This window comes from Mobula birostris, chromosome 20 (genome assembly GCF_030028105.1).
Source record: "Mobula birostris isolate sMobBir1 chromosome 20, sMobBir1.hap1, whole genome shotgun sequence".
Lineage (NCBI taxonomy): Eukaryota > Metazoa > Chordata > Chondrichthyes > Myliobatiformes > Myliobatidae > Mobula > Mobula birostris.
In genome coordinates, this window is record NC_092389.1 from 59,333,829 (window position 1) to 59,358,340 (window position 24,512).

Genomic DNA, 24,512 nt, shown 5'->3' on the forward strand with positions numbered 1-24,512 from the left:
CCATGAGTAGGCATTGGCGAGCAGGATTAAGGAAAGCTCCAAGGCATTCGACAAGTATGTGAAGAGCAAGAGGACGAGCCGTCTGTGAACTTGACCAATCGGGAGCGATTGTGGAAACATGTGCCTGGAGTCCAGAGCCGGTAGCGGAGGTACTTAATGAATACTTTGCTTCAGTATTCACCAAGGAAAAGGACCTTGGCAGTTGCCGGGTGCAGCGAGCTGAAACACTTCAGCATATAGAACTTAAGTAAGAGGATGTGCTAACTTTGAAAGGTACAACGTTAGATAAGTCGCCGGGATCGGATAGAGCACAGCCCATGTTAATGTGGGAAGCAAAGCAGGAGATTCCTGAGTCTCTGGCAAAGATCTTTACATCATAAATAGGGATGGGAAAAGTACCAGAGGATGGGAAGTTTGCAAAGGAGGTTGCAATGTTGGAGGCGAAGCACAGGAGGTTCATGAAGTTGACTCCAGAGATGAGGGGGTTAGACTATGAGGTGAGATTGAGTTACCTGCGGCGGTACTTGCTGGAATTCAGAAGATTGATAGGAGATCTTAGAGAAACGTACACAATTATGAAAGGGATAGATAAGATAGAGGTAGGGAAGTTGTTTCCACTGGTAGGTGGTTCTAGAACTCGAGGACATAGCCTTAAGATTCGGGGGAGTAAACTTAGGACGGAGCTGAGGATAAACTGCTTTACCCCGAAGTGTGGTAAATCTCCGGAATCCTCTGTCCGATGGAGCAGTGGAGACGAAAACACCGAATATATTTAAGACAAGGCTGGATAGAGTTTTGCATAGTTGAGGAATTAAGGTTATGGGGGAAAGGCAGGTAGGTTGAGATAAGTCCATGGTCAGATCAGCCGTGATCTTACTGAATGGCTTGATGGGCCTGATCCTGTTTCTAATCTTCTAATGTTCTAAGTGCTGTTCCCTTTTTCGGGAAAGGGAGTAGAGATGACCCGGGAAATTATAGACCAGTGAATCCTAATTCAGTGGCGGTCAAGTTGTTTGAAAAGCTCCTGAGATGCGGGATTCATAAGCATTTGCAAGAAATAATCTAATTAGTCAGATCGGCTTTCTCGAGGGTAGGTTATGCCTCACGATCCCGATTGAATTCTTTGAGGGTGTACCAAAACACATTGACGAAAGTAGAGCATTGGGATTGATTTCAATGTATATTGATTTCAGTATTTGAAAAGTATCCCCGAGGAAGAATCATTCAGAAGTTAAGGAGGCATGGAACCAAGAAGAACTTGCTTTCTGACACCACAATTGCCTCGCCCACAAGGTAAAGTGTGTCTGTAGATAGTTCGTATTCTGCACGGAGAATGATGACCAGTAGTGTTCCGCAGTGATCTGTACTGGGCCCCTCCCTTTTGCGATAGTTCTAAATGAGCCGGACGGGAAGTAGAAGGGTGGTTTAGTAAGTTTTCTGATAACACAGAAGTTGAGGGTATTGTGGACGGTCTGGTGGGCTGTCAGACATCACAGAGAGAAATATATAGGATGCAGAACTGGGCTGAGAAATAGCAGATGGATTTCAGTCCATATAACTGTGAAGTGGTTCCTTTCAGTAGTCAATCGTGAAGAATATAATATTAATGGTAAGACTCTTGGCAGTGTGGATGATCAGGGAGATCTTGGGGTTCCTGTCCATAGGACTCTTGGAGCTGCTGTGCAAGTTGACACTGTTGTTAAGAAGGCGTATGGTGTGATGACCTTCTTCAGCTGTGGGTTTGAGTTCAAGAGCAGTGAGCTAATGTTACAGCTATATAAGACCTTAGGTAGACCAACTTGGAGACTGTGTACAGTTCTGGTCACCTCACCACAGGAAGGACGTGGATACTATAGAGAGTATTCAAAGAAAATTTACAAGGATGGTGCCTGGATTGGAGAGTGTGCCTTCTGAGACAAGGTTGGGTGAACTTGGCCCTTTCTCCTTGGAGCGTCAGAGATTGAGAGCTGACCTGATAGAGGTGTACAAGATAATGAAACGCATTGATCGTGGATCGTATAGGACAAAGAATGGCCAGCGGCTTTTACCCCCCAGGGCTGAAATAGCTAACACGAGCGTTGTAGTTTTAAGGTTCTTGGAAGTAGGTACAAGGGGATATCGCAGGTAAGATTTTGACACAGAGAGTAGTGGGTGCGTGGAATGCACTGCCAGCGATGGTGGTCGAAGCGGATACATAGAGCACAGAACAGTACAGCACAGTACAGGCCCTACGGCCCACATTGTTGTGCCGACCCTCAAACCCTGCCTCCCTTATAACACCCCCACCTTAAATTTCTCCATCTACCTGTCTAGTAGTCTCTTAAATTTCACTAGTTTATCTGCCTCCACCACTGACTCAGGCAATGTATACCACGCACCAACCACTCTCTGAGTCACAAACCCTCCTCTCATAGCCCCCTTGAACTTCCCACCCCTTACCTTAAAGCCATATCCCCTTGTATTGAGCATTGGTGCCCTGGGGAAGCGGCGCTGGCTATCCACTCTATCTATTCCTCTTATTATCTTTATACCGCTATGATGTCTCCTCTCGTCCTCCTTCTTTCCAAAGAGTAAAGCCCGAGCTCCCTTAATCTCTGATCATAATCCATACTCTCTAAACCAGGCAGCATCCTGGTAAATCTCCTCTGTACCATTTCGAGTGCTTCCACATCTTTCCTATAGTGAGGTGACCAGAACTGGACACAGGCTGATAACTCGGAGGCTGGAGCTGAGCGACAGACTGGGAACTGGACTGCAGATGCTGGAAATTCAAGCAACACACACACAATATGCTGGTGGAAAGCAGCTGGCCAGGCAGGATCTACAGGAAGTGCAGACGAAGGGTCTCGACCCGAAACGTCGACTGTACTTCTTCCTATAGATGCTGCCTGGCCTGCTGCGTTCACCAGCATTTTGTGTGTGTCACTTTAAATGACGCAAGTTTTCCATTCTTCGGGCACATTTCTCCATTTATCAAATAAATCCCTGGAATGGTCAAGTGAAATAGCAGAGAAATCGACCCACCTACGATAAAAACCATGTTGGCTTCATTTATTTCGTTGACCCAGATTACGGTATTAATCCAAAATTTGGAATACAATTTCTGCCAATGCAGCGATCACATCAGCGCCTTTTTGTTGTTTCTTGCATCACATAATTACATTTATTTTGCTGATTTTACTGAAACGGTAAAACTACTAACATTCGTTCACCTGGCTGCAGAAATATAGGCATATTTACCAAACGTAAAAAAAAATTGAAGTCTATTTCAACTTCCGTCAACGCTTACAATTTGATTTACGTTTTACCTGCAGAAGCGACCGTTTAACGTAACCAGACGTTTCAATCCACCCTTTACCTCCTCCCTGAATTTCCTCTGTGACAGAGTGTAGATACACGTATTGGTGCAGGTACTCAGAAACTGCAACATGAACCCAAACTGTTGCAGGATGTACGACGGGGTATTCAAATATTTGTCTTTGTAAGAGTAATTCTGAACTTGCCAGTTCATAGTATACACAATAAAGGGGATCCACAACAATATGAAATTGGCTGATAGAGCGAACAACAAAATTATTGATTTTCTCCGGTTCTCCACCTCTGGATCATTCCTTTTCTCTCTGCTGTTCCTGAGCCCCCGGCGAACTCTGTTTGCCGCGATGATATGGCTGACTGTTAAAGCATTAAAAAGCAGAATCAAACAGATCGGCAATAAAGGTGTCGTGATAGTATTGAATAACTGGTGCGCTTTCCACGCTGGTAACGTAAGGAAATCCATTGTCAAAATGCATCGCCAGGGAATGTTGTCAATGATAATGATAGGTTCTACCGCAAAGTATAATGGGACATCCTTCGCACAACTCCATAAACACACAATTACTATCGCAATAGTCGCTGTCCTCTCGGTGCAGTATCGCTCCCGCAGCTTTTGACTGCAGATTGCAATACAGCGATCGAACGTGAAAGCCACCGTGAGCCAAACAGAACAGTCCATGGCTGTGACCCTCAGGACAAGCGTCACGGCGCAAATCGGGGTAATGAGCAATGGAAACGCATAATTATAAATATTATTGATCTCAGAGAGTACAACAGCAATAATAACACCCATTAAATCAGCTGCTGCCATTCCCACCAGGTAACGGGAGATGCATTTAGAGAGTCCGCAGTTTCCCAGAGACAAGATCACAATCGCCACTAAATTAACTGCAAGGAATCAAAGAAGAATTAGCTTCACGCGCATAAGCCCCGACCATTTTTACTTGGTATGTTCATATAAACATGTTGAATCGGACTGAGTGAACCTCAGACATCTGATCCTATGCCGGATCAGGCAGGCTTCGATGTGGAGAGTGGAAATGCATCACTGTCCTGCGTACTGCCTCTTCGTCACTGTCCTGCGTACGGGCTCCGTCACTGTCCTGCGTACGGGCTCCGTCACTGTTCTGTGTACGAGCTGCGTCACTGTCCTGCGTGCGGGCTCCGTCACTGTCCTGCGTGCGGGCTCCGTCACTGTCCTGCGTGCGGGCTCCGTCACTGTCCTGCGTGCGGGCTCCGTCACTGTCCTGCGTGCGGGCTCCGTCACTGTACTGCGTACGGGCTGCGTCACTGTCCAGCGTACCGGCTGCGTCACTGTCCTGCGTACAGGCTGCGTCACTGTCCTGCGTACGGGCTCCGTCACTGTCCTGCGTACGGGCTGCGTCACTGTCCTGCGTACGGGCTCCGTCACTGTCCTGCGTACGGGCTGCGTCACTGTACTTTTACGGGCTCCGTCACTGTCCTGCGTACGGGCGCGTCACTGTCCTGCGTACGGGCTCCGTCACTGTCCTGCGTACGGGCTGCGTCACTGTCCTGCGTACGGGCTCCGTCACTGTCCTTCGATTGGATGATAACGACGGGCCCCAGTAACAGGTGATCAACAGCGTTCCAGTCGACATTAGATTTTCCAGTGGGCGGCTTATCGAGCCAGTCATGTAGAGAGCTGAGGATGCTGAAGGTTTTATATATTGCGGGAATAAAATGGATGAGGGAGACTGTTTCTTAGCAGATAATATTTTAAAGTGGCGAGACGGCAGAGCTAAACCTATGCTTCGATTTACAGGTGGCAAATAAACTTGAATCTTGTTTCTAGCAACGGAGATGCAACATACAGATTTTTACACCCTCATGTTGTGAGATAGATGTAAGAAGTAAAATAAATCTCATCTAATCGTATCTTACTTACAACCGACAAAAGAGGACGACACAGTGAAATGAAAGAGTTTTGCACGTTGTTGTGGCAATTTCAAACACATACTGATAAATAAATAGTTGCATTAAGACGGAGACGGGTATCATGTATGTTGCCGGCGAACGGCGGAGCTCGCAGGGAGAGCTGCAGCGACGCTAAAGACTTTGCTTTCATTTTGGTGAACGTCTGAGTTTCTGTATTGATGTAGAATCAAATTTAGAACAATACGTGCTGGTAAAGCTGGAAGGTCGAGTGGAGCAAATGCAAGAAAAGTATAAATATTAAGTCTCAGTCGATTGGACATCAGAAGTGAGTAACAATTTCAGAGAGAAACGAAATAAGAAAATGAAATATATGCTTAAACCTGACCAGGCTTCAAACACTCATCAGATGAGGCAGCATCTGTAACAAATGTTTCAAGAACAAAACACACACATACAATAGTAGCCAATTTCAGTTACTTACCAGGGATACCAATCGCTGCTCGTACAGGATAGTAAATACTCGCGATGTAGTAAATTGCTGGATATCCCATTTTCTGCGTGAGTTGGTTATCAGTTGAAAATAGTCCAACTGCCCGTATCAACTGTTGATTGATTTACAAGCTCTTATACAGGAGAAGAAAGTGGATTCTGACAATTAATCATACCACGTGGTTAGTCACATCAATGACAGTCCACTGAACAAACACTTCAGGTAAATTATTTATATACATTGTGTCATCATGAAATTAAAATCTTACCGGCGGAATAATCAAAGAATAACAATTATATTTAATTTTGTTTATTCAGACCTTCAAACGAGAACGTTGTACTTTTTTTTCTCGATAACACATCATTGGTGCGTTTCACGTAAAATAATCCTGAGTCTCAGTACTTTCACAACGTGGACTATCACTCTCGAATAATTATCAATAGTAGCAATAGCCGAAGCTCCTTAAGATTCTGAGGTTAAGGAAGGGCGTTCAGTTTTATTTTTCAATTCAATATTTTCTTTTCACGGCAGGAGAATGTTCACACCTCTTTTCTGCTTTCAGATTGGTTTGGAGCCTCAATAGTGGTCAATCTGGATGAGAAACAACTTCGATATTGATTAGATTAGTTATGTATCTCGAAGGTCACCTGCAGCTCTAAACTGATATGGGGGTAGAGGTGTCATCTGTGATTAATGTAAGAAATCGGTTTCATAAAACTATCTGCAAAAATAAATAGATTCAATACCATTTTTCCCATGGAACTGCAGTGTTTAACACAAAGTACTTGTATTTCTCCCACTAACATACTGATCCATTTCCCCTCTCTCCTTAGACATTTTGTTGCCATTTCTTGCAGGTGTGTTATTTTCATATATTGTTCAGCACATTTTTTCCGTTATTATTTTGCAAATTTTAAAAGACTCAGAGTGTCCAATATGGGAAGACAAATTTCCTTACTGGATAAAAGACAGATTGCATTAATGACGAATGAATTTATATCCGCCACGTAAAATAACAATAACTTATACTCGCGCTGTCCCTGTGTTTGGGAAGTCCCATGCCTTCATTACACCTCTGATAAATCATTTCGGAACAGTTTTTGTTGTCTCCAGTCCCAGGTTATTTTATTATAGAATCTGTTTCTGACATATATTTTGTTTGGGTACTTCCACGACTTGATTATATCTACATGAAACACCGTACGACCAGTCACGTTGTCCAATGAAAGAAGGATTACTGTTTATAGTGTCTATGTTTCAACTTGTATCTTTAGAAAAAAATGAGTCTCTATGACATAAACAAACCAGCAGTTCTTTCGGTGAACTTTCCAGTTGATTTTGGACAAACGGCTCTTTCAACCTCCTTTCAGCAAATGGGAACCAACTCGTGTCTTATATCGGTCCAAATGTCCCTTCAGTATCAACAGTAGCGTTGCCTCTGGTGTCCTTTCTCCAGTTTCAATTTTAAGAACATCAGGCCACAAGATATAGGAGCAGAATTATGTCATTTGGCCCATCGAGTCTTCTCCACGATTTCATCATTTTGCGAAACATGAGTACGTTCGGTAGATCTGCCAATTATTCATTGAATCTTGGAATCATGGGATTAGAGAGATTGAAATAAGTACATCCGCCCGACTGGTCTTTATAGTCAAAACCCCTAGCTACGCTAATATCATGCCCACTTGGCAGTTATATCCAGATACACCTATTCCGTCCATGTAACTTTACAAAAGATGGGCTAATAATATTCATGCAGCAGAATCAGTACGGGTAGAAAACAAAACAAAAATCCTAAACAAAATCCTGATGTGGGCAGATAAATGACAGGTTGAATTTAATGTAAGAAAATGTAAAATGTTACATATAGGAAGTAGAAGTGTTAGATATAAATATACAATAAGAGTCTTGAGTAAGAATGTGCATTGTATGAGATGGATTTGAGTCTTCTGGAAAACATCACTACCAACATCTAGGCAATGCACTGAAGCAATTCGGAAGGCTGATATAATGTTGGGCTATATAATGCGCTCAGAGGAGTTCAGAGATAGAAACGTCTCCTTAAGCTGTTTCATGCATTTGTGAGGCCACGCCTTGAGTAATCTGTACAGTCCTGATCTCCATATTTTGTAAGGGGTGTGAAGGCACTGGAAAGAGATCAGAGAAGGGTGACGACCCTCATTGCAGGAATGCAGGGTGTGAGCTATGCAGAAAGATTGAGAGAATTAAATCTATTTGGCCTAAGTAGACATATAATGAGAGGAGACATGATGGGAGTGTTCAGCATCATTATGGGTAGAGGTCAGTAGGATGCCAAATGCTAATCAAAACTAATCCATCAGCTTGCCAATCGGCTTCTCCCCCCCCTCCCCACCTCTCTCTGTCTCTCTCCCTCTCTCTCTCTCTCTCTCTCTCTCTCCCTCCCTCTCTGTCCCTCTCCCCCCTCTCTCTCTCCCCCTCTCTCTCACTCCTCTCTCTCCACCCTTTCTGTCTCTCTCCAACTTCTCTCTATCTCTCTCCTCTCTCTCCACCCTCTCTCTCTCTCTGTCGCTCTCTGTCTCTCTCCCTCTCTCTCTCTGTCTCTCTGTCTCTCTCTCTCTCTCTCTCTCTCTCTCTCCCCCCCCTCTCTCTCCTCTCTCTCCACCCTCTCTGTCTCTCTCCAACTTCTCTCGCTCTCACTCCTCTCTCTCCCCCCCTTCCTGTCTCTGTTCCCTCCCTCTCTCCTCCTCCCCTCTCACTCTATCTTCCCCTCTTACTCTCGCTCTCTCCCTCTCTCTTCCTCCCTCTCTCTCTTCCCTCTCTGTCTCTACCCCCTTTCCCTTCCTCTCTCGCTCTATCTCTTCCCCTCTCTCTTTCGCTTCCCTCTCTCTCTCTCTCTTCCGCCTCTCTCTCCCTCTCTTGCCCCCCCCCCCCTCTCTCCCCTCTCTCCTAACAATTTACCTCACGCTTGTCTTTCTCTCGTTCATTTCTAGCCGAACATGCATCGGTTCATCTGCCCATTTCCAGTATCTTTTTTGGATAATTTAACAGCCTGCCCATTCCTTTACAGATTGAAATATTTATTCTCGATTTCTTTTGACATTTGACAGATTTGAGATACCCATTAAAGACTGTTACATCAGCAACGTGCCACACAAAATGTTCCTAGAGTTACCCTGGATTGCCAACATCTTCAGATGTTCGCGTGTTTGTACACTAGCAACGTGCTCAGTTTTCCGTTTCCATCCTGATCTCGGTCTCTCTATTATATCTTTGTTCAAATCTGTGTTTGTGTATTTGGAATTGTATTGACTTCATTACTTACATACATCATATACATGAGAAGTAAAAATATTTACGTTATTTCTCTGTCTAAATGTGTAATGTGCAATTTATAGTAACTTACAATAAAAAGAATGTACAACAAGACTCACTATAACATAGAAATACATTTGTGCAATTGTGTGTGTGTGTGTGTGTGTGTGTGTGTGAGTGAGTTTGTGTGTGTGTGTGTGTGAGAGTGTGTGTGTGTGAGTGTGTCTGTGTGTGTGTGAGTGTGTGTGTGTGTGTGTGTGAGAGTGTGTGTGTGTGAGTGTGTGTGTGTCTGTGTGTGTGTGTGTGTGTGTGTGTGTGTGTGTGTGTGTCTGTGTGTCTGTGTAGGGACGGGGTTCGTATTCTGGAAATGGAAAGAACAACCAGAAGACAGCAGAAGAGAATCAGGAGAAATGCAGCCATGGTTGACACCACTACCATCACCACCACATATATATCTCCCACCTGCAACAGAGCTTGTGGGTCCAGGATAGGACTCTATAGTCTTCAAAGATCTCACCGTTAAAGGAGTGGACGTTGTCATCGGCATTTGATAGACAACCGAAGAAGAAGAGTGTGTGAGTGTGTGTGTGTGTGTGTGTGTGTGAGTGTGTGAGTGTGTGTGTGTGTGTGTGTGTGTGAGTGTGTGAGTGTGTGTGTGTGTGTGTGTGTGTGTGTGTGTGTATGTGTGTGTGTGTGTGTGTGTGAGTGAGTGTCACCAGGAGGAAGCTGAAGGACTGAAGGACAGTTAAAAATGGGAAACTACAGGGACAGAGGTCGGTATCGATCAGTGTCGCTGGTCTCCGATTAGAGATGGATAATTAGCCAACAAAAAGATGAAATCAGTAAGTGTAGCTGCTTGGTGACAAAGTTTAGTCTTTGAAAGTAAATCTACCGGCCTAATTCCACCAGAGACACTGCTGAGATAATGCCAAAAAAAATTTGAACTATTTGTCTCCAATCTCCCCAATAGTTAGAATATAGTCAATGGTATTGAATTAAAGTGTTTGTTCAAGCAACTGCAGGTAAGAAAGTTGGTGAGGTGTATAACCGTGTCTCTGGAGACAGATCCTCTGTATAAATCAGGGCCGCTTGGAATGCATCAGCTGTCTGCCGGAGCTGTGAATACAGGACCAACAGAAATCACAGATTCTCACTGAAATGGTGTATCCAGTCATCTGGCGGATAGAAGACGTTTACTATCCTTTTATTTCTGCCTTTGGAATTCCCGGTAAGCCGCGGTGCCAGCTGCCGTGAGTGGATGTTGAAGTTTAATCCCAATGATAGTGATTGATTCTACCGCTGGTTTAAACTCTCACATTCCTGTCCCGGTATTCCACATTTAGAGAATGGAGTGGAAGCACCGGGACGAGAGATGCTGGGATTTGGATCTAAAAACAAACCGCTGCAGGAATTCAGCGAATCAGCCACTTTCTGTGAGACTGAGCGGGTCAGGCAGCGTTCCTCCAGCGGTTTGTGATTAATAATGAAATGTTCGGCTCTCTGCTTTTGGTCTTGTCGAAGCTGCACTTCACTTGCAGATATTGTGTTTATACAGCCCGCGGAGCTTATGCCAATTGATCGTCTGCATTTGAATGTGAGTGATTGTCTACTTAGGAGCACCAATCAATCCATCGACTGCAGGAACACTTTAACAAAAGTGAGGAGTTCCGTGTTGTAACAGGAAACTGTCGTGGATTTTTAGTAAATGTCTGCGATATGACTGAATATAAAGCAGGTGATGGACAGCACAATGAAGTCGATGCTGAGTCAATTAACACACCCGCCGTGGCGCCTCATAGTTATCAATACTGTGAAATGTTTTATAATATATCTACATCTGACACGGTTCCGGACATCTGACTGCGGCACCGAGTTTGAATTCCTCTCCCCGCTTCCCTGTGCCGGATTCAGTGGGAGGCGTCATGTCTGTCTGTGAGGTTGTGTCAGGCTGCGCTGCATCTGTTGGAATCAGTCCATGTTCTGTTGTAAAGTCAGTGAGGTTCCGGAATAGGAAGCAAACTCGGGAATGCTGGAAACACGGAGTCCCAAACAGCTTGTATGGGAAGAGAAACCGGTTAACACTTGTGTCAGGGGTCTCTCGGAGAACAGTTCTGAAAGAGAGATACTTTAACTAATTTCCACATATTTTGTTTCGTCTGGATGAGTGTTTCCAGCATTTCCTGTTTTTATTCCGTCTTTCGGCTGTTCTGTCGCTGACAGGGATCTCCATGGAAGTTGTTGATTGTCTAATGGAAGAATCCCGCCATCAGCGTCCGGATTTATTCATTTCAGCCAGACGAGACGCGGAAGGTGCCGGTAGAAATTGGTCCCATCAAGTATTGGCCCTGAGGAGGTAGTTACCCAGTTTTAGCTCTCCGCTGTCACTTCACGTTGATGAAATCAGTGAGGGAACCGTATTCAGACCATATGACTTTATTTTACTGTGTAAACTCCTTCTCTGTCCCCGCCAGCTCTGCGCCCTCTCTCGACGCTCCTGCCGCTAAATGTAACAATAAAGTGGAAATATCACAGGATCCCATCAAACTGCCGCATTGGCTTCTGCTCTGTATTTTCTCAACTTGCTGTTCCTGTCTCTCTTCCAGCGAACTTGGTGGCGATTGTGATCCTCTCCCGGGGAAAGTGCGGTCTCTCCAAATGTGTCAGTCGCTACCTGGTGGGAATGGCAGCGGCCGATCTCCTGGTCGTTATCTCGCATCCGCTGCTGAACTGGACTGCTCTGATTTATTTTCCCCGATCATTCCTGCTGATCACTCCTGTGTGCAGACTAGATCAATGGTTGATTTCTGCGAGCACTGCGACCTCAGTCTGGCTGACTGTCGCTTTCACCGTCGATCGATTTGTGGCGATTTGCTGTGAGAAGCTGAAAACAAGATATTGCACCCAGAGAACGGCGGCTGTGGTTATCGGGACAGTGAGTGTGCTGGCCTGTTTGGAGACTGTCCCTTCTGGCTTTATATTCGGGCCTCGAGAAATAATTAATGGTGTTCCCTGGATTGTGTTTATACACCGAGCTTCACAAACTCTCCCTCATGGTCGGCATTTGAGATGTTTCATCTCATTTTAACCCTTGTCTCCCATTCTTTCTGATTTTGCTGTTCAATATTCTGACTGTCAGGCGGATTCTAGCGGCTAGTCGAGCCCGCAAGGGGCTCCGGGGACAAAAGAGTGGAGAGAATGACAGGGACCGGGAGATGGAGAACCGACGCAAATCCATCGTTTTGCTCTTCAGCATAACCGGTAGTTTCATACTGTTGTGGGGAACACGGGTGATATTTTCTGTCTATAAACGGATTTCAATGGCTTTTTTTGGTTCTGTCACGGATCCCCGTTACATCACCGGACACACAGCGGACATGCTGCAGGTTCTCAGTCCCTGCACCAACACGTGTATTTACGCCGTGACTCAGACCAAATTCCGAGAGGAACTAAAGAATGCGGTGAAATACCCGCTAAACCGGATTTTTAAATCATAAAACATGAAAAATAAATACTGTAAAGTATTACAATTCAGCTGCCTTCATGCTCCCTATTCTCTCCCCCCACTTGTGTGTAAATGCAAACAACGCGATGAACAGAGTAACAGAACAAACACGAGAGATTCTGTATTCGCTCGAAATACAAAGCAACATACACAAAATCAGATCCTGATGAAGGGTCTCGCCACGAAACGTCGACTGTTTACTCTGTTCCTCACACAGAAAGCTGGAGGAACTCAGCAGGCCAGGCAGCAGCAATGGAGAAGAGTAGAATGTCAACTTCTTTATGACGAGTCCGCTGATCAGAGTCCTGTTAACTGTTTACTATTTTCCATCTTGTGTGTGTTGCTTTAGAGTGAAATAAAGCTGTTTACTGCTGATCACTGGCCTCACCAGAGAAATCTCTTTTGCGTCTCACGTCCTGTCCTGTTAAATTGAGGCTTGGAGCGAACCTGCTGCCCAGTTCTGACAAAAGCGCCTGATCTTGGAGTATATTTTCGTCTCTATCAACCACTCCTGCTCCCATTATAACATTTCCATTCCTGCACCCTGTTATTTCCTGTTTTACAATTGAAGACAAAGTCCCGTCACCGTCACTTGTCTCTCTGTGGAGATAGAGAGATGGAGAAAGTGAGCGCGAGCAGGAGGGAGCGCGAGGACTGAGGGCGCGGACGCGAGAGAGAATGAGACATCGCGAGAAAGGGCGCGCGGGAGAGCGCGCGAGGGAGAGGGCGCGAGGGAGAGCACGTGTGGTAGAGGCGCGAAGGAGAGCACGTGAGGGAGAGGGTGCGCGGGAGAGCGCGCGAAGGACAGGGCGCGAGGAAGATGTGGCGAGAGTGAGCGCGAGGGAATGGGCGTGTGAGAGAGGCAGAGGAAATAGAATGAGAGAGAGAGAGAGAGAGAGAGAGAGAGAGAGAGAGAGAGAGAGAGAGAGAGGGAGAGAGAGGGGAGAGAGAGGGGGGAGAGAGGGAGAGAGAGAGAGAGAGAGAGGAGAGAGAGGGGGAGAGGGAGAGAGTGGGAGAGAGAGAGGGGGAGAGAGACAGAGAGACAGAGAGAGAGAGACAGAGAGACAGAGAGAGAGAGACAGAGAGAGGGAGGGAGAGAGAAAGGAAGAGACAGAGAGAGAGAGAGAGGGGAAGAGAGAGGGGAGGGAGAGAGACACAGAGAGAGAGTGGGAGAGAGAGGGGGGGAGAGAGGGAGAGGGGGGAGAGAGAGAGACAGAGAGAGAGAAAGAGGGGGACGAGAGAGAAAGAGAGAGAGTGGGAGAGAGAGAGTGAGGAAGAGAGAGAGAGGGGGAAGAGAGGGAGAGAGAGAGGGGGGGAGAGAGAGACAGGGAGAGAGGGAGAGAGGGGGAGAGAGAGAGACAGAGAGAGAGAAAGAGTGGGAGAGAGAGAAAGAGAGAGAGTGGGAGAGAGAGAGAGGGAGAGAGAGAGAGAGAGGGAGAGAGAGAGGGGAGAGAGGAGGAGAGGGAGAGAGAGAGAGAGAGATAGAGAGAGAGGGGAGAGAGTAGGAGAGAGTTGGAAAACAACTCTGTGACATTCATTGCCGGATTTGTGGTTTATTTTTTTAGTTCTAAAATTTAAAATCCGATCGTGTTTTAACAAATTGCGTGGTTTCAATACGTGTGGAGTCTCCTTTGTTTGCGAATGCATAAGTGAATTGCCTGAGCTGAATCAAAGAAGAATACAATGAATGAATTTTCAAACAATGTTCATTACAAACGGGTTATTAGAAAGCACATAAAGCACAGGATGGAAATCTATGAATCACATGTAGCAAACATTCCAGCGGGGGCACAGACAGGAGTATGTGTGCAAATGAGTGAGATTGCAGGATGGTGTGTTACCCTAATCACTCCAGGGCCAAAGTTGTCTCTGAGAATGTACAGGCCATTCTGAAAAGGCCCGGTGAGCAGCCAGAGGTTGTGCTCCTTATTAGAACTAACAACAGAGAGACAAGTTTTTGCAAAGAGAATGTAAGGAGTTGGGCAGAAAGTTAGGAAAATATGAACTCTCGGGTGGTGATTGCAGGATTCTTTCAGGTGTCACATGCTTGCGAGGTAAGATATGGTAAGTTGGTACACTTAAATGTGTGGCTAACAATCTGGTTCAGGAGACAGGGCATCAGGAACACAGATCATTGGTCCCTCTTCCAGGATAGGTGGGACTGGTGTCAGGAGGATGGGTTACAGTGAAGGGAACGTAATATTCTCACAGGGAAGCTTTCTGGAGACACCCTGATGATTTTTATCCTGTGGCATGTGGAGGGGGTATTGGGATCCAGAGCGACAGGTCAGTAAGTAACATTGAGCAGAAAGTACAGATGAAGTCGAGGAACCCTAAAGGGAAGTCAAGATGGGCACGTTAATGAGCACGGTGGCACTGGAGGGCAGAAGTGAGTTTATTTCAGAGCAGGATGTAGAACAGTGAAATCAGATGTACGTAGCGCCTGGATTAGTACATGGCACCGTGCTTCATCCGTTACACAGGTCTGGTTGGGAGAAAGGCAGGACTGGTATCGAAACACTCCAGGATTCATGTGATTCAGACAGTGCAGAGGGAGGTAAATGAGGGTGGGGAGCTGCGTTGCTGATCAGGCACAACGTCACAAGATGGAGGTCATCCCGGAGACTCACCCAGTAAATCAATGTGTGTAGAACTCAGGAATAAGAAAGGTGCGATCACTGTGACGGGATCATACAGCATGCCTACCGCATGAACACTGCACTCTCACACTGTAGAGGTACAGAATCAAAGCCACACTCGCACACTGTATCGGAGACTGATAGGTACAGAATGAACTCTACACTCTCACACTGTATCCAAGACTGACAAGTACACAATTTTCACCACACTCTCATACTGTAGCATAGACTGACGGGTACATAATGTACTCCACAGTCTCGCACTGTATCGGAGACTGACAGGTACAGAATGAACTCTGCACTCTCACACTGCAGCATAGACTGACAGGTACAGAATGAACTCTGCACTCTCACACTGCAGCATAGACTGACAGGTACAAAATGAACTCCGCACTCTCACACTGTAGCACAGACTGACAGGTACAGAATGAAATCGGCGCTCTCACACTGTATCGGAGACCGACAGGTATGGAATGAACTCCACACTCTCACACTGCAGCAAAGACTGGCAGGTAGAGACTGAACTCTGCACTTTCACATTGTAGATTAGATTGATAGGTTCAGAATGACTCCCACACACTCACACTGTATCGGAGACTGATAGGTACAGAACGAACTCTGCACTCTCCCGCTGTAGCATAGAATAACTGGTACACAATGTACTCCACCGTCTCGCACTGTATCGGAGACTGACAGGTACAGAATGAACAGTGCACTCTCACACTGTAGCACAGACTGACAAAGACACAATGAACTCCACACTCTCACATTGTAGCACAGACTGACAGGTACAGAATGAACTCCACACACTCACACTGTATCGGAGACTACAGGTACCTAATGAGCTCCACACCCTCACACTCTAGCATAGACTGACAGGTACAGATTTATATCGACACTTTCACTCTGCATCGGAGACGAGTAAGTACAGAGTGAACTCCACACTCTCACAATGTATCCGAGACTGACAGGTACGGAATGACCTCCACACGCTCACAATGTAGCTTAGACTGCCAGGTACAGAATGAACCCCACACTCACACACTTTATCGGAGACTGGCAGGTACTGCACGAACTCTACACTCTCACACTGTAGCATCGACTGACAGGTACACGATGAACTCCACAGTTTCGCACTGTATCGCAGACTGACAGGTACAGAATGAATACTGTACTCTCACACTGCAGCACAGACTGACAAGTACAGAATGAGCCCCACACTCTCATAATTCAGCACAGACTGACAGGTACAGAATGAACCCCACACTCTCACACTGTAGCATTTACTAACAGGTACAGAATGAATCCCACGCTCTCACACTGCAGCATTTACTGGCAGGTACAGAATGAACCCCACACTCTCACACTGTAGCATTTACTAACGGTACAGAATGAACCCCACACTCTCACACTGTAGCATTTACTAACAGGTACAGAATGAACCCCACATTCGCAGAATCAGGATCGGAATCAGGGTATTTATCACTGGCGTGTGACTTGCGGTTTGTTCAATTAGTAACCACAATTGAATGTAATGCATAATAAAGAAGAAATAATAATAATAAGGAATATGAAAATAATTATAGTAAATGAAAAAAGAAAATCAATTACAGTATACGTACATTCAATAGATTTAAAAACATGCTAACTCAGAGATACTGTGTATTAAAAGAACTTGAAGTATTGTGCAAAGATTCATTGTCCGTTGAGGAATCGAATGGTAGAGGGGAAGAATCTGTTCCTTAATCGTTGACTGTGTGTCGTCAGGCTTCTGTACCTCTTACCTGATGGTAGCAGTGGGAAAGGGACATGCTCTGGGTGTTGGAGGCCCTTAATGAAGGACGCTGCCTTTCTGAGATACTCTTCCTAAAAATGTACTGGCTGCTTTGTGGGCTAGTACCCGAGATGCAGCTGACTAGATTTGCAACGTTCTTCAGCTTTTTTTCGGTCCTGTGCACAATGTAGCACAGGCCAGGAGATACAGGAGGAACACCACAATCCTGCAATCTATGCATCTGTTTCTGGCTGTCTTTCTGCCTGCTTAACCTATCTATTTGTCACTTTGCCTAGCGGTTTCTCTCTCCCTCGCTATCTTACTTCTTACATTTTATTTCATGGTTGTCTTTATCTCGTTCATTTCCAGCCACGCTTCACCTATTCATCCTCAATTTCCAGTTTTTTGTCCCTGTATTATTTAACCGTCTGCCCATTCCTTTGCATATTAAATATTTCTTCTCAATTTCTTTTGAACTTTGACAGATTCATGATGCTCATACATCGGCAAACACCAGACTGTTACATCAGCAACATGACACACAAAATGCTGGAGGAACTCAGCAGAGTTCCTTGTGTTGACCCGGATTTCCAACATCTTCAGATTATCTTGTGTTTGTGCATTAGCAACATGTTCATTTTACCGTTTCCATCCTGATCTCGGTCTCTCTATTGTATCTTTGTTCGATTCTATGTTTGTGTATTTCAAATTGTATTGACTTCATTACGTACAGGCTTTATATACATGAGAAGTACAAATCTTTGTTTTTTCTCTGTCTAAATTTGCAATGTGCAATTTATAGTGACTTACAATAAACACTATGTACAATAGGACAGTCACGAAAAAACATAGAAATACATTTGTGCAATTGTTTCTCTCTCTGTGTGTGTGTGTGTGTGTGTGTGTGTGTGTGTGTGTGTGTGTGTGTGTGTCTGTATGTGTGTGTGTGTGTGTGTGTGTGTGTCTGTGTGTGTCTGTGTGTGTGTGTGTGTGTGTGTGTGTGTGTGTGTGTGTGTGTGTGTGTCACCAGGAAGAAGCTGAAGGACTGAAGGACGGTTCAAAATGGGAAACTGCAGGGACAGAGGTAGGGATCGGTCAGTGTCGCTGGTTTCCGTTCAGAGTTGGATAATTAGCCAACAAAAAGATGAAATCTGTAAGTGTAGCTGCTTCGTGACAAAGCTCAGTCTTTGAAAATAAATCTACCGACCCATTTTCACCAGAGACAATGCTGTGGAAATGTCAAAGAATTTTGATGCATTTGTCTGCAATCGCCGCAATATTTACAATAGAGACAATGGTATTGAATGAAAGTGGTTGTTCAAAGGTCTGTAACTGAGAAAGTTGGTGAGGTGTATACCCGTGTCTCCGGAGACAGATCCTCTGTATAAATCAGGGCCGCTTGGAATGCATCAGCTGTCTGCCGGAGCTGGGAGTACAGGAGCAACACAGATCACAGCTGCTCACTGGAATGGTGTATCCAGTCATCTGGCGAATACAAGGCGTTTACTATCCATTTATTTCTGTCTTTGGAATTGCCGGTAAGCCGCAGTGTCAGCTGCCGTGGGTGGATGTTGAAGTTTAATCCCAATTACGTGATTGATTCTGCCGCTGGTTTAAACTCTCACATTCCTGTCCCGGTATTCCGCATTTCAGGAATGGAGTGGAAACACCGGGACTACAGATGCTGGGATTTCTATCTAAAAGCAAACCGCTGCAGGAAATCAGCCAATCAGCCACTTTCTGTGAGACTGAGCGGGTCAGGCAGCGTTCTTCCAGCGGTTTGTGTTTCATAATGAGATGCATTTGCAAATATTGTGTTTATACAGCCCGCCGAGCTTATGCCAATTGATCGTCTGCATTTGAATGTGAGTGATTGTCCACTTCGGAGCACCCATCAATCCAATGGATTTTTAGTAAATGTCTGCGATATGACTGAAGAGAAAGCAGATGATGGACAACACAGTGAAGTCGCTGCTGTCAGTTAACACAACCGACGCTTGCTTCATAGTTATCAATACTGTGAAATGTATTCTATTATATCTACACCTGACACCGTTACAGACATCTGACTCCGGCACCGAGTTCGCTGCTGGACGTTGAATTCCTCTCTCTTGCTTCCCTGTGATGGGTTCAGTGGGAGGCGTCATGTCTGTCTGTGAGGTTGTGTCAGTCTGCGCAGTATCTGTTCGAATCAGTCAGTGTTCTGTTGTAAAGTCAGTGAGGTGGTAAATGCTGGAACCGGAAACAAACTCTGGGAATGCTGGAAACACTGAGCCCCAAGCAGCTTTTATGGGAAGAGAAACCAGTTAACACTCGTGTCCGGGGTCTCTCTCAGAACAATCCTGAGGAGAGATACTTTAACTGTTTCCCACATATTCTGTTTCGCCTGGGTGAGTGTTTCCAGCATTTCCTGTTTTCATTCCGTCCTTCGGCGGTTCTGTCGCTGACCAGGATCGCCATGGAAGTTGCTAATGGACAAACGGAAGAATCTCGCCATCAGCGTCGGGTTTTATTCATTTCATCAGGAGGAGACGCGGAAAGGGCCGGCAGAAAATGTTCCATCTAGTATTGACCCTGAGGAGGTAGTTACCCAGTTTTATCTTTCCGTGTCTCTTCACATTTCGCACATCAGTAAGGAATCTGTATTCAGACCATATTGACATTATTTTACAGTATGAACTCCTTCTCTCTCTCCGCCAGCTCTATGCCCTCTCTCAATCTTCCCACCGTTAAATACAACAATAAAGTGGAAATATCACAGGATCCCCTCAGACTGCCGCATTGGCTTCTGCTCAGTATTTTCTTAACTTGCTGTTCCCGTCTCTCTTCCAGCGAACGTGGTGGCGATTGTGATCCTCTCCCGGGGAAAGTGCGGTCTCTCCAAATGTGTCACTCGCTACCTGGTGGGAATGGCAGCGGCCGATCTCCTGGTCGTTATCTCCCATCCGCTGCTGAGCTGGACTGCTCTGATTTATTTTCCCCGATCGTTCCTGTTCAGCACTTCTGTGTGCAGAGTCATTCTATGGTCGATGAATGCGAGCACTGCCGCCTCAGTCTGGCTGACTGTCGCTTTCACCGTCGATCGATTTGTGGCGATTTGCTGTGAGAAGCTAAAAATAAAATATTGCACCGAGAGAACGGCGGCTGTGGTTATCGGGACAGTGAGTGTGCTGGCCTGTTTGGAGACTATCCCCTCCGGCTTTGCATTCGGGCCCAGGGAAATAATTGATGGTGTTCCCTGGGGTTGTGTTCATACACCGAGTTACAAAAACTCTCCCGCATGGGCGGCAATTGAGATGTTTCACCGAATTTTAACCCCTTGTGTCCCATTCTTTCTGATTTTGCTGTTCAATATCCTGACTGTCAGGCGGATTCTAGCGGCCAGTCGAGCCCGCAGGGGGCTCCGGGGACAAAAGAGTGGAAAGAGTGAAAAGGACCGGGAGATGGAGAACCGACGCAAATCCATTGTTTTGCTCTTCACCATAACCGGTAGTTTCATATTGTTGTGGGGAACAAGGGTGGTATTTTCCATCTATCAACGGATTTCAAAAGTTTTCTTTTATTCTGTCACGGATCCCCGTTACATCACGGGACAGACAGCGGAAATGCTGCAGGTTCTCAGTTCCTGCACCAACACGTGTATTTACGCCCTGACTCAGAGCAAATTCCGAGAGGAAATGAAGAATGTGGTGAAATACCCAATGAATCGGATTTTGAAACTCATTAAACATTAGAAATAAATGTTGTAAGGTATTACAAGTCAGCTGCCTTCATGCTCCCTATTCTATCCCCTCACTTGTCGGTAAATGGAAACAATGTGATGAACAGAGTAACAAAACAAACACGAGAGAATCTGCATTCGCACGAAATACAAAACAACACACACAAAATCAGATCCTGATGAAGGGTCTCGCCACGAAACGTCGACTGTTTACTCTTTTCCTCACACAGAAAGCTGGAGGAACTCAGCAGGCCAGGCAGCATTTCTGGAAAAGAATAAACTGTCAGCGCTTCGCGTCAAGATCCTTCACCAGAGTCTTGTAAACTGTTTACTCTTTCCCTGTTTTGTGCGAAGGAGAGAGTGAATGAGACATCGCGAGGAAAGGGCGCGCACGACAGCACCTGAGGAAGAGGGCGCCACGGAGACGACGCTAGAGTGACCGTGAGGGAGAGGGCGCCACGGAGACGACGCTAGAGTGACCGTGAGGGAGAGGGCGCCACGGAGACGACGCTAGAGTGACCGTGAGGGAGAGGTTGCGGGGAAGACGTCGTGACAGTGAGCGCGAAGGAATGGGCGTTTGGTAGAGGTAGAGAAAATAGAATGAGAGAGAGAGAGACAGACAGACAGAGACAGAGAGAGGGAGAGAGAGAGAGGGAGAGGGAGACAGAAAGAGAGAGCGGGAGAGAGTGAGAGAGAGGGTGAGGGAGAGGGAGATAGACAGACAGACGGATAGATAGATAGATAGATAGATAGAAAACAGGCTGTGTGACATTGCGGGATCTGTGGTTCCACTCTATCACTGAGATCGGCTGGTTTAGTGGATGATAAGTATTATTTTGAATTATGTACAGCTACTACTGTAGACATTAGTTTTTTTTTGTTCTGTATTAAAATACTATGAGTTCTAACAAATTGCGTGGTTTCAACACGTGTGGAGTCTCCTTTGTTTGCGAATGCATAAGTAAATTGCCTGAGCTGAATCAAAGAAGAACACAATAAATGATTTTTAAAATAATGTTCATTACAAACAGGCGATGAGAAAGCACCTAAATACATGGGATGGAAAGATATGAATCAGATATAGCAAACATTTTAGCAGGGGAACACAGACAGGAGTATCTGTGGAAATGAGTGAGACTGCAGGATGGTGCGTCACCCCTATCAGGCCATGACCAAGGATGTCTCTGAGACAGTTCGGGCCATTCTGAAAAGGCAGGGTGAGCAGTCGGAGGTTGTGATTCTTATTAGAACTAATAACAGAAAGACAATGTTTTGCAAAGAGAATTAAGGGAGTTGGGCAGAAAGTTAGGAAATAGGAACTCTTGCGTGGTGATTACAGGATTCCTTCAGATGCCACATGCTTGCGATATAAGATATACTAAGTTGGTACACTTAAATATGTGGCTAATTATCTTTTGCGGGAGGGAGAGCATCAGGAAATAAGATCATTGGTCCCTCTTGCAGGATAAGTGGGACTGGTGTCAGGAGGATGGGTTACAGTGAAGGGGATGTAATATTCTCACAGGGAAGCTTGCAGGAGACACGATGATGATTTTTATCATGTGGCATATGGAGGGGGTGTTGGGATCCAGAGCTACAGGTCAGTAAGTTGCAATGAGCGGAAGGTAGAGATGAGGTCGAGAAACCCCAACAGGAAGTCAAGATACGGCCAGGCTGATGAGCACAGTGGCACCGGAGGGCAGACGTGCGTTTACTTCAGAGCAGGGTGTACAACAGTGAAAGCGGATGTACTGAGAGCCTGGATTAGTACATGTCACGGTGATTCATCCATTACAGAGATCTGGTCGAGAGAAGAGCAGCACTGGTATCGAAACATTCCAGGATTCATGTGATTCAGACAGTGCAGAGGGAGGTAAATGAGGGTGGGGAGCTATGTTGCTGATCAGGCACAATGTCACAAGGTTGAGGTTATCCCGAAGGCTCATCCAGTCAGACAATGCAGGTAGAACTGAGGAATAAGAAAGATGCAATCACTGTGATAGGATTATAGTGCAGACCTCCCGATAGACAGTAAGAGAGAGGGACAGATATGTCAGCAGGTTATGGGCTGATGTGAAAACAACAGAGTAGCTGTAGTTGGTAAATAGTCTCCCCAGAATGACTGAGGCTTCCTTACTGCCTGATACTTAGATGAGCATTATTTGTTCGTTGTGCTTAGGAACGTTTCCGGAGAGAGTATGTAGATGATCCACCAGGGAGGGGACATACTTGACATTGTATTGGTCAATGAGCCTAGCGAGATGTCTGGAACTCCACTGGGAAAGATCTAAGGATTATAATTCCGAAGGGTTTCAGCCAGTTATTGATTAAGGATGAGACTGGACCTGAAGGTGGATGAATTTAGGTTTGTGGAAGAATTGGGCAGGTGTCATAGAGAGTAGTCTGGGAGCTGATGTTACTGGTTGTTACTGGATGGAGCTGATGTTAGCTGTTGTCTGACATGTGAGAGTCACGTACAGCCCAGCCGGTCAGAATTTATTAGTTCCCTGTCCCTGTGAGGAGGGTAGAGAGGGACAGGGATGGTCAGGAACTTAGGGTGATGAGGAATATTGTATTTGTTTAAAAATGTAAGAAGAGTCATGTGCAAGGACGAGGATGATGAAATTGGACAGGGTCTTGGAGGAACATACAAGGAGCAAGAAAGAAGTCACACAGTGAATCAGGAGAGTGAAGAGTGACCAGGAAATGTCCTCATTCAGGAGGATCAATGGAAATCCCAAGGCATCTTATGCATACACAGAAAGAACAGTTGAGTGGGAAGAGGACAGGAACACTCAAGGACAAAGGTGGGAGTTTACACCCGGAGGCAGAGTTAGCATGTGAGGTAGTAAATGAACACTGGTGTTCACTCAGTGTACAAGGAGGAAAGCGTGATGAGAAAGGCGGTATGGTGATATTTTCCAGCATGTTCATACTAAAGAGGAGGTGCTGTTGGGTCTCTCAGACCATTTAGATGGGTAAGTCCTTCGGGGGATTTAGACCATTGGGGGGCACAGACCACATGCAGTTAAATGTGATGTTTAAACTGCTGGCACCGTACTGTAAGAACAGAAATCTTAACAACATCTGACCCGTACTGTAAGGGAACGGAATGGTCTATCTCTGGTATAAGCATATCCTGTACATGTGACTGAACAAGAATAATCAACGTTTGACTACAGGGACAGTGAACTTCACAATATCTAGAGCTTCACCACCAGGACACAGAACAATAAAACTCACAGCACTGTGCAGTGAGCACACGGTCCTGTACACACCCAGCACTGTACTCCACCGTTAAACACTTCAAGGACAGGGAACTGTACAAACGTGATATTGGACTGCAATTCATGAACACTATCTATCCCCTCAATGCCACTGGACATCTCTCAGGATGTAACAGAGAGTTGACAAAGGAGAACCTTGAATGATGTGTGCTTCAATTTGCAAAGGTTTTTGAAATGCTGCTGGCAGAAAGAGGAACAGAAACGTAGGCAGGTTCTGTAAAGTTGGAAAGAGTAGTGTGTGGCTGTAATTTCCCCAACATTTACTCAGATTGTATTAGTGTAGAGGCTCCGAGGAGTGGAATTTGTTGGCATCCTGGAAATACTTACCAGCATTTACAGCCTATACTATGTCAGCTTGTGCAGATTCAGCATGTCATCTATGAAGTTGATAATGTTCTCTAGATATTTAGTGGAGAATAGCCTGACTGGTCTGGTTTAGAAACACCGATGCCCTTGAATGCAACAATTGAAATGCTGTGGATGCAGCCAGTCCATCACAGGTAAAGCCCTCCTCACCACTGAACACATCTACAAGGAGCGCTGTCACAGGAAAGCTGCATCCACATTCAAGGACCCATCATCCAGGCGATGCTC

General features: G+C 45.6%; 1 protein-coding gene and 1 long non-coding RNA gene across 2 annotated transcripts; one reads left to right on the forward strand and one right to left on the reverse strand.

Moving 5' to 3' along the window:
* Nucleotides 1–2,822: 2,822 nt before the first annotated feature.
* On the reverse strand, nt 2,823–4,970 carry LOC140185009 (probable G-protein coupled receptor 139). The gene is made up of 3 exons (XM_072238238.1): nt 4,809–4,970; nt 4,403–4,730; nt 2,823–4,203 (listed from the first exon to the last, which is right to left on the reverse strand). The coding sequence occupies exons 1-3, from the start codon at nt 4,968–4,970 to the stop codon at nt 3,305–3,307; spliced, it is 1,389 nt and encodes a 462-aa protein (XP_072094339.1). The 3' UTR covers nt 2,823–3,304.
* Nucleotides 4,971–5,012: 42 nt separating this feature from the next.
* Nucleotides 5,013–6,366, forward strand: LOC140185425 (uncharacterized). The gene is made up of 3 exons (XR_011882630.1): nt 5,013–5,098; nt 5,833–5,923; nt 6,264–6,366. It is a non-coding gene; the product is annotated as an uncharacterized lncRNA (long non-coding RNA).
* The last annotated feature ends 18,146 nt before the right edge of the window (nt 6,367–24,512 follow it).